This window comes from Apis laboriosa, unplaced genomic scaffold (assembly GCF_014066325.1).
Source record: "Apis laboriosa isolate Shangri-la unplaced genomic scaffold, ASM1406632v1 scaffold26_cov146, whole genome shotgun sequence".
Classification (NCBI taxonomy): domain Eukaryota; kingdom Metazoa; phylum Arthropoda; class Insecta; order Hymenoptera; family Apidae; genus Apis; species Apis laboriosa.
Genome location: NW_025222592.1, coordinates 1,350,399 through 1,361,425, shown reverse-complemented (window position 1 = coordinate 1,361,425; position 11,027 = coordinate 1,350,399). Strand labels below are relative to the sequence as shown.

Below are 11,027 nucleotides of genomic sequence, written 5' to 3'. Positions count from 1 at the left end.
TCGTCAGAGCTCGAGAGCTTCGCCTCGATTGCCATTCAGATCGCATTCTCAGATTACGAAACCGCGGTGGCGGTTAGTCAAAAGTTTGGCCAAGACGAGGAGGAACGTTATCGAGTTTGTCGACGTAATAGAGACCGTTGCATATGTACTTATTTTCATTGTCGTTGCGATAAGATTTCCTGGCGCGAGCTGATATCGATATATCGGAAAAAAAAAAAAAAAAAAAGAGAAAGAGAAAAAAAGTGAATTTCAATTGTCGCTCCGTCTAACGAAGATTCCCCTTTCTTGGTTGAATTTCCTCGAATCGAGTCGAATCGAACGTTTTTCGTTTCCGATCTCTCGCTGGTCTCTCGTTATCGATGCTGCGACGACTGTGGAGGCTGAAAGTGGTGAGTAATAGAGCCACGGTATATTTAGCACGATCACGCGGATCCACGTGAGTTTCGATTTAGACGATTGTAGTCATTTATGATATCGATACAGATAGTCGTCGTCACGTATTTTATTAATTGAAAAGCAATGTGAAGACTTTTATTATTAGTGTTGTTCCAGTTTCACACCGGTGACAATGTCTGATTCGATAGGTTTATATTTTTGACTATGTGATATACGAATGAATGAACTCTATAGGAGTAAGAGATTATTGAAATATTGTTTAAAAAGTAGTAAATATATTTAAAAAGTTTATCAGGAAGAATAATAAATATTCTATGTAAAAAAAAAAAAAAAAAGAAAAAGAAAAAGAAAAAAATCAAAAATATAAAATAGAATTTTTTTCATTTTGAAAAAAAAGATAATAATATTACATAAGAATTTATAGAAAATATATAATAAAATTTATTCAATCTTGCAATTACTTTAAAAGGAAAAGTTAATTAAAAATGAATAAATAAATAATTCGAAAAAGTAAAATAAGAACTGCCTATATTTAACACATTTTTCGAAAACGAAGCCATAAATAAAAAAAAATTCTAATCTTCTTCATTTGCTTATTTTTTATCGTATCAATATCAAAATAGCCAATGTAAATGTGTCGAATCACTAATTACCGGTGCAAAATGAGTTAGTGTCTATTAATATAATTAAAAAAAAAAAAAAGACGATAATCGTACGATCATAATCAGATTCCTTTCTTCAAGCATCGAATTAATATATATTGATTAAGAAAAATTAACAATTCCGAGAGATGCGATCTGGCCGCATAGCTGATCAAGATCGAATCAAACAACGTGTTTCTAAAATATTTGATGAATTGTTTGAACGGTGAGATGATTAGAAAAAAATTTGGAACAAAACACGTTATTAGTTGATCATGATAATGAATAGAAAAATTGATTGATTAATTTCGGCGGAGCCTGAACCGCTTTCGAAACGTCGCAATTTTTTTTTACATTCACGAACTGTTTAATATTGTTGAGATGTGTACACGTTAAAGGTGCAAAATAAAATTCATCATAAATCCCGTTTTCCACAATCGATGTGCCATTGCCACATAGTGTTTGGATATTGAGAACATTTTGAGAGATTTTAGAAATATTTCTGTAATATACATTAATATATATTTCAAATATATTAATATTATATATATTTAATAAATATATAATTTAAATATTTAATACGATTTATATTTATATTACTTCTTTTGACGGAATTTTAAACGAAATTATTCAAAAACAACAGGTAATAGTTAGAACAGGAAATTTTATTTAAGAGGTACAATAAAGATAAGATAATTATTAATAGAATATTTACGTTGATAAAGAAAAATTCGAGGCCAAAGATATAAACGAATTAGTAAAATTGTAAATAAATTTTGCTTATATTAGAATAAAATAATTTAAAAAATTTTTTCATTTATCAAATTTTGTTATGTTAATTGAAATAATTGTAATTTGTATTAATCAAATAATGGAATATCTAAAATAAAAAAAATAAATGTTCTCAATAATTCAATATTTTATTATGTTTAGACAAATATCTATCAATCTTATCAATCATCATATCGATCAACTTTGATTAGACAAAAATAAATAATATAGAAAAGAAAAATATTAAAGATAATGCCATAATTTATTTGAAGTCAATTATTTGCAATTTTAATATAAATTCATATTAATTAAATAATTTATATTATATAAAGTAGAGATGATAAAATTTTTTATATAACTCTGCATTCTATTATAATTAGAAAAAAATAATATTCATAATAAAATCGAAAACAATTACATGTTACTCAATTCAAATTTATAAGTTCGATATATGTATATATTTAATTTTTTAACCTTGAACATGTCTAATCGAAATATACTGCATTGAAACTTTCTAGATATTCCGATAGAGGGCTACGAATAATTTTCAAATATTCTTTACTTTTTTCATTCTAAATTTCTACAATAAAGAATTCGACTTGAATTAATATAAAATTTTTAAAATATAAATTTATTACTTTAGAGCTATAATAAATAGAATTATTATACACAATGAATTTTATATTTTCCATTTCCATTTCTTTTACCTCTCTCAATTATCGTATTTAACGTCATAACATACATTTGAGACACCTAGTGGCCGGCAATCGGAAACAAAACACGTCAAAGCCGCAAAATTCGCTATCGCAGCGACAGTGAGAGAGAAGTACGGTGATACGAAGCGAACAATGCGAAATTATGCAGAAGAGGGCGAGGATCATGCAAGAAACGGCCGCGAGGCGCGTGCATAGCGAGAAATAATCGTGGACAAGGATCGGACGTTACGTTAAAATGATTAGTGGCATTCAAATCGCGCTAAAGAATGCCATTGACGTGGTGAGTGATAACCCTGATAAGTTTCGTTGTTTATTGTAGACTTTATTCTCGCTTACGCGACTGCGTGTTCTTCATTTATTCGATCAAAAAAACATGTACGTTTTTGTTTCTTTTTTTTTTTTCCTTACAGAATATAGTAAATAACGCGAAAATATTTAAAGCACTATTCATTGATCGTGCTCGTATATATTTTTTACGCGTCATTTATGACGATTTTTCTTCGTTCAAATGTCACACACCATTACACGTGCCATTGTATTTATTTACGTCCTACCTATATCGATCTGTATGCCGTGCGTTTGGCCATCGTGGTCAATATGACACTGCCCGCTATTGCGAATTTTTTTCTTGTCATCTCGCGTGTGCGCACGGTCGATTTAAATGGCGCTCGTTTGGCGCCGATAAAAAAATACAAACAAACAGGGACATAGCGGTTTTCGGCTGGCCAACAGTGGCACGCGAAACTTATTCTTTTCGATTGGAGCGCGTATCGACATTGTCTAATGATTCTAACATGTGCGTTATATTTAGCATCTTATATAATTATTTCAAGTTACACCTGCGAACAGTCGATCGTATCTCATTAATATGTGCACATTTAATAATCTACCGTGTTTTGCACATTATTTATTTTTCTTCAAAGATGACTTGGATGACGTAATACGATCCCTCGTTGCCGTTTCGATTATCATCTGTATTCTTTCTTCTATATCACGATATTTATAGATTTTTATTATTCACAGATAGCACCGCCTGCCACGCCGCTGCAAGACTTCACCTATCACTGGAAACAGCTTATGAATTTTTATGTGAACCACTTGACGGATTGCAAGGTACCCATACAAACCACAGGCATACCACGACATTTGGATAGATTATTGGAGATTCTACTTGAAGAAGAGAAAAATGAAAATGAACCAGGACCATGTCTCGAATACCTGTTGCAGCACAAATTACTGGATTTGCTGGCTACATTGGCCAGTGCGGAAACTCCACCAGGGATGAGGACAGTTTGCCTGTCCTTCTTAAGAAAACTATTAGGAAGATCCAAGTATCCTTTGTTGCACCATACGTCTATTTATGGACCGGTGCAGCGATTGATCGTTCTTTGCAATGGAAACCCACCTTCGCCTATTGAAGTCGAAGAAGTCCAGTTCCTTCTCACGCTTTGCTTTTTAGTTTGCAAGTATCCTCACGTGACAAATATTATAAACGATGCTCCGAATATTCAGAGACAAAATACCACTACGAAGAAGAATATTGAAAGGATTGAAGTGGAGAAGGTTACTTATATACCAGCCAGAAAAAAGAATAATAACTTTAATCCACTATTCGAACCATTAGACACTCAAGCGGTCACACTAATAAATCCTAATTTGTTTAACTCGGAAAATGATAAGAGACGATCTATTGAATTTAATAGACCACACAATAAGGCTGGCACGACAAGGGGATCATCTAGTCAATCGAATGGATCGATATCTTCTAGAGAAACAGAGAATGCTTCGCAATCTTCGAGCCCGGTAATTCAGAAAGAGATTTGTGGTGAAAATTCGGGTATTATACAATCTTCTGAATCTCAAGATTACGATGTCTCGCAAAAAAATGAAGATGTAGCTTTAATAAACGAGATAGACACGCATTTACAGAATCTTCAAGATTTGCGATTAGATGGTGAATATGGGAATGTTTATGATGACTCTCATTGCTTAGATGGAGATCAGAGTTTGTTCAGATCCAAAACACCAGAGAAATCAAAATGCCTTCTATTAGATGCCTTGTTGAGCTATATAAATACCGCAGTAAGTAATAAATTATCATATTCTAATATTAATTTAGATTAAGTTCATTTAAAATTTGATAAATATTTAATACAAAGAAAAATCATATACAAAAAATATTGAAAAATATTTCAATCTAAAATTCTTCAAAATTTTTATTTTTTGTATAAAGAATTTCAAATGATTTTCAATTTCATTTGATTTTAATAAATGATATTATAAATGATAAATGATATTATAATTATATGATGCAATAGAAATATAATTTGTTTACAAGATTAAAAATAAAAAGATTTGTCTATTAAATTATATTAGTTTCTTATATTATATAAATATGTCTATATATCCTATTATCAAATTATTATTAGAAAATAAATTTATTATTTAAATATCCCTACTTTTAATTATGCAGTTTCAAACTAAACAAACTACAAAGTTTTCAAACATAAACGATTCACTCATCAGGACAATACAGTGAGGATAAGAGCCTGCGAGGGAATAATGGTTCTTTCATCCCTGGAGGATATATCGTTCGCTCAAATGGTAGCAAACAGCCATTTAACAACCTTGATACCGAATAGATTAGAGAACCTGTTCAACGCCATTCCAGCGCACGTTGATCCAACAGAAATCGATGGCGTGGACGTCACTTGGGGTTTAGACTCGCCAGCATGGACGAAGGAGAAAAAATTTTCTGGTTGCAGGCAGGTTGCTGCATTTTTCATGTGGTTTGATTACTGTAATCAGTTGATAAGGGAAGCACATCCGGATGTAGCTGACGCATTGGCGAAGAGCATTAGAGTAAATTTCTTAGAGAAAATCGTAACACCATCTTTGGCTGAACATCATGTTGTTCTTATTACTGCATTGGTTACTAAGTGTTTGAAGGAGTTAACGTCCACCGCTTTATGTACAGGTTTATACAACAATTTTATTCTATTACTTAAAATTTTTGAAAAAAAAAAAAAAAAGGATAAATAAAATGAGGAATAATAGAATCATTTCATTTTTTCTTTTGCAATTATTTGAAATATATCGATTATAAAATATTAATGTTAAATATAATATTAATATTTCTTTTTCTTTAGAAATAAGTTATTGGCTTATTGGTCAAGATAGAGGTCCAGAGATACCAAATGTATGGACATCACCTGTGCTACATAGGCTGATAGATAATTGTTTCACGGACAGCGATGATTTAACATTGGAAACGTTGAAGCTGTTTGAGGAAATGATAGAGAAACGAAACGAGCATATATTGCACTGTCTTGTATTAGTATATTTATCTACGCGTGGTTACTACGACAATACTGCAGCGGACAGTGCAATTGCATCATGGAGCGATGAGGAAGATGAAAGAGAGAGGGAGAAGAAGGGTTCGCTGGATCTTTCATATGAACAAAGTCATAGTCGAACATTAGCACCTAGTAATATTCATAGAATTGTAAATTGGTAAGCAGTTAATAAAAAATCTTAGAAACGAATGAACAAAAAAAAGAAAATAAGAAAAAATATTTTTATCACTCAAAAATGTAGAAAAAAAATTATTCAATTGAAGAATATTTATAACAAAAATGATTTTTGTAAAATTGTAAACTTCACGATTAAAATTCAACAATAGTCATATTTCTTATAAAATTCTCAATTTATATATTTTTAATACCTGACAAATAATGTATGACTTAATTAGAAATTATCAATAGATCATTTCAATAAATCATTGAATGTGATTATATTGGTAAAATTTTTTTTTCATTCGATTCATTGAATATAATAATATATACGCAAATGTATCATTGTAACGCGCAATTTTCAGTTCAATTTTGTTCTCTATTTTCAGTTTTCTGTCCCTGATTCCTCGTTATCTACAAACAGACACGGACGTAAATAATTATGAGCGATACATGGCTGATTTGGAAAGGCAGTATTCTACTGTGTTGACGGATTGCTCGTTAATGGCCTGGCCACTGGAAGCAATAACTGTGGACGATTCCGCGAGTTCTGATTCCAGACCGGAAGCGGATCATTGTTCCGTGAGATTCTATATGGGCCCGTTCATGACGATGCTATTCGAAAAAGTAACGAATATTCCAAAGCAAAAATATGAGGTCAATTTGCAGTTGACTGTAGTGATCTCAAGACTGGCGCTTTTACCTCATCCGTACCTGCATGAATTTTTATTAAATCCATTACTACCGCTGGCACCCGGCACAAAGAACTTGTTCACTTGTTTGCAAAAAGTCGTCAAGCAGCTGGTGAACGAAGTACCAAAGACACCAGATCACAAACAAATGCTTAAAGAAACACGAGAACGATTGCTGGAAGATTGTTCTCACGAAGGGTAAGTACCGGAGAAAAAAATGAATTATTATTGTTGTTTGTTGTTTGATATTAAATAGTTTGTAATTTTAATTTTAGGGAAAAAGAAAATATCCTATTTGAAAGTGTGATCGTAACAGAAGAATTTTGCAAGGAACTGGCTGCGATAGCATATGTGAAATATCACCATTCTATGTGATAATTGATATCAAAAAAGAACAATGTAAATTATAGAATTTAATTATAGTATTATGGCCGAATAAATTTACTTAATGATCGATCGTCAGTTTAGATACGCTTAAATAGAAAATTGTTTTTTGTGATGATTTTGTAAGATATATACGTATACCTTAAGGATAGCGAATATTATAATAATGTTAATATTTACATATTCACTTATTTGCACAATTCGACTTGTGACTCTAATAAAGAAATTATTGAAAATTGGTATTTTAATTATTTTATTTGCATATTTTAATTATTAAAAATTGCATGCAAATAATATGTAAAATTTGCCAATCTAGTTTTTATTCTATTGATTTTATATCCTTCATGTTAATGTCTTGATTACTTTTTATATGACAATTATAAAAAATATTTAGATTAAAAATTTATATAGTTTACAAATACTTTTAATATTTAAAATAAACAATATTAGAAAGGGAAACCTATAAATTTCATAAATGAAACTAATTTTAAAATCATTTTATTACAGTAATTAAAGCTACTTTCACATTGGAGTAACTGACATATGGAGTTACAAATGGAAAACACATCAATTATTTGCATGGAATTACTTACAAATAATATAACTTCATATTTAAGTGGTAATTCTAACAAAAATATATCAATTGTTAAAATAAACAATGAAAATTTAGCAATAAATGGTGAATTATATTTTTTACTTAGCCTTAAAATATGGAGAAATGTATTGAAAGATACAGATAAGTGTGATGGAAAGTGTACAACAATTTTACAACATTTTTTACATATTAAAGATGGAAGCATAAATAATAATACTGATACAGATATTTCAAATCAGGTAAAATATAAAAGAAAATAAATAAATCACAATCAAGATAAACATAACCTATCTCTAAGAGTAAAAAATATTTGATGATACTGATTTTTTCAGGTTTTACAATTATTAATATCATCTAGCAATATTTGGTCTATAAAATTACAAAAATATCTTTTAGAAAAAGAACGAGTCTGTTTGTTTTTACAACGTACTCCCCTTATAGAAAATGCAATCAAAGCAGTTATAACAGCTAAACATAATTTTGGAAAAACTGTTTCAATTAATAAGATTTTTAGTTTAAAATCGCTTCAAGATAATGAATCAGAACTTACAACTAAAAGATTATATTTAATACAATGTGTCACTAAGAAGATTTTAAATCTACATGGGTTTAAAATAGCAGATGAAAATTCTGATTATAAATTTGTATTTACTTCTAAATCGCAAGGAAATGTAAAGGAAAATTATGAGCGATATATATGTGGTGTTGTGAAAAATATTGAAACAAATTGTAAAGAGATAAAATTAACATATCAAGAATATGTTAAGAATAAAATCAAAGAATTAAAAGCATCAAATGAACACAAATATTTTGAAGCACAAGAATACAATACAGAAACAGAAAATGATTTCTTTGAAGATCTTGCAAAAGCAACAAGTACATTTGAATTATTATCTGTAAAACCAAGTCGTCCTGTTTTTATTGGATGCAATTTTGCAACTAATAAAAGTACCACAAATACAAAAGGTTTTTTCAATTCAAAATTTTACATGAACTATGTAGAATTTTTGAAGAAACAATTTCTATCATTATTAGTTTTTAGGTGCATGTTTTATATTATATAATATAGCAAGAATAACAGCCATTATTGGAAAGTATAATCATAAAAGATTAAAAGGAGAATATCCTAATTTACCACATATGAATGATATAGATTTTTCGTTATTAAAACAAGAGGTATTTCATTTACAAAATATTAAATTATTATTATTTCCAATTGTTCAGAACAAATACATGCTAAATAAATAACTCTATATTTTATAGGAAGAATGGGAACTTATATATAATTTTATTATTGGATATCAGCAAATGTTAAAAGATTGTTTAAAATATGATCCTATATTCCAAGTAAATCCACAGGTTATTTGCATATTTTTGGCAAAATTATGTCAAAAATTTAGTATCTACTATCGTAGAATTCGAATTTTAACTGTGAGTTTTTTTTATTTGATTTATTTTTTTAATTAATATTTAATTAATATTTTAATTAATATTTATTTAATATTTAATTAATATTTATAATTAAATGATAAATTTTATTGCATGATAAATAATTTATTATATATAATTTTTTCATTATAGGAAGCATATGATCATTTGATTCCAACAATGAGTACAAGATTATATATGCTACATGCATTGCAAATTGTACTTCAAAATGCACTTGCTTTAATTGATATTATTCCTGTATCTCGCATGTAATTTTTTATATTATAAAATTACAAATTTTCTTATATTTATATAAATAGTAACATGATGTATGCAAGAAAGGAATGTAAAAAAGATAGATATAGAATAAAAAATTATATATTTAAAAAAAAAATAAGAATTGAGAAATTTATTAATATGCTAAAATATGAAAGATAAAAGATAAAAATAATTTAAATAATATAGATATAAAATAATAGATAAAAAATAGAATAATTTTAGAAAATTTTATATAAAATTTTATATAGTTTAATTTTTAATTTTATTTTATTTTTTCAATGTATAAAATGTTTAAAATGTATAAAAAATATACAGATATAATGAAATTTTAAACATTAATTATTTTACAAATTTTTTTATGAATTTATTATTTTCATATATTATATCTCATAATTTTTGTTTACTGTTGATAATTTAATAAATTAAGTATTTATTTTATACAGAATGTAATAAAAATAAATATTTTATTACATGAGTAACCTGAATAGATGTGATATAAATATATATACTTACATATATTTATAATCTAAAAATTTAATTAAATTTATTATTTATTTTTTTAATATTTACTAATAAAATCGATTATATTTAATTGCATATTTGCATACAAATATATTAATTTCAAAGATTTTGTATGAAAATAACATACAATTTTTTCTGTCACGTGCATAACAAATGAAAATAATTGTACTCGAAAATAATCAATAAAATGATAAATACCATTAAAATGAAGATATATGCAATTATATGAATACATTATTACAAATATTAATCCTCATTATTGAAATCAAATAAAATATATAGAAATTATAAATATTTTTTTACTTACTTATCAACTTCGTATAGAAATCGCATCTTTGAAGAAATTCTTCTAACCTTTGACAATAATCACAAAAATTTATTGATTTTATAGATATTAACAATATTTTATTTGTCTTTAACATACGTTTTTTATTAATATAATATACAAAATTATCAAAATTTATCAAATGTAAGTATAGATTCGTTATATTCAAACTCAATATCGAACACTACATAGATCTTGAGAGATTCAGAAGTACCAATTTGAAAAAGTATAGGTAATGGCAAATAGACTGCAAAAGATGGCGCGATTGTATGAATTTTCAAATACATATTTTTAAATTCTTAATATAAGAAAATATTAGATGATGTTTTAGATTTAATATTGAATTTAATTTGAATAATAATGTGTATATTACTTTTTTTACAAGGAAATTATAGATTAAAAAAAAAGAGAATGAATGCATTTCAAATGATTTAAAAATCAATCACATTGTTATAAACTGATTTTCGATACAATCGATAATTGATTAATTTTTACATATGTAATTTGTTAATTTTAGTATATTATTCATGGAAAAGAGACTATTTCTCTCTATTCCAAGAATATCATGCATCAAAAGCACACGCACGATAGCGTGCAAGAGAGCGAGGCAAGGAATACAGCCAGCTGTTTGTTTTGTTTTCGGGCATGAGATTCACGTGACACCACCGGTGCTGGTGGCGGCTCATACGGCAGCGCCGTATTATCAACGTTTATTGGCCGAGGTAGTGCACTCGCGCACCGCTTAGCCAATCAGGAACATCGTAAG

At 28.0% G+C, this 11,027-nt stretch overlaps 2 protein-coding genes across 2 annotated transcripts; both read left to right on the top strand.

Annotated features, from left to right (window-relative positions):
• The first annotated feature begins 2,540 nt into the window (after positions 1–2,540).
• Positions 2,541–7,352, top strand: LOC122713967 (FHF complex subunit HOOK interacting protein 2A-like). The gene is made up of 6 exons (XM_043934853.1): positions 2,541–2,804; positions 3,548–4,606; positions 5,051–5,501; positions 5,674–6,037; positions 6,426–6,926; positions 7,004–7,352. The coding sequence occupies exons 1-6, from the start codon at positions 2,760–2,762 to the stop codon at positions 7,101–7,103; spliced, it is 2,520 nt and encodes an 839-aa protein (XP_043790788.1). The 5' UTR covers positions 2,541–2,759; the 3' UTR covers positions 7,104–7,352.
• Positions 7,353–7,655: 303 nt separating this feature from the next.
• LOC122713969 lies at positions 7,656–9,501 on the top strand. Its single transcript, XM_043934858.1, has 5 exons — positions 7,656–7,946; positions 8,040–8,673; positions 8,750–8,883; positions 8,971–9,138; positions 9,289–9,501. The coding sequence occupies exons 1-5, from the start codon at positions 7,656–7,658 to the stop codon at positions 9,406–9,408; spliced, it is 1,347 nt and encodes a 448-aa protein (XP_043790793.1). The 3' UTR covers positions 9,409–9,501.
• The last annotated feature ends 1,526 nt before the right edge of the window (positions 9,502–11,027 follow it).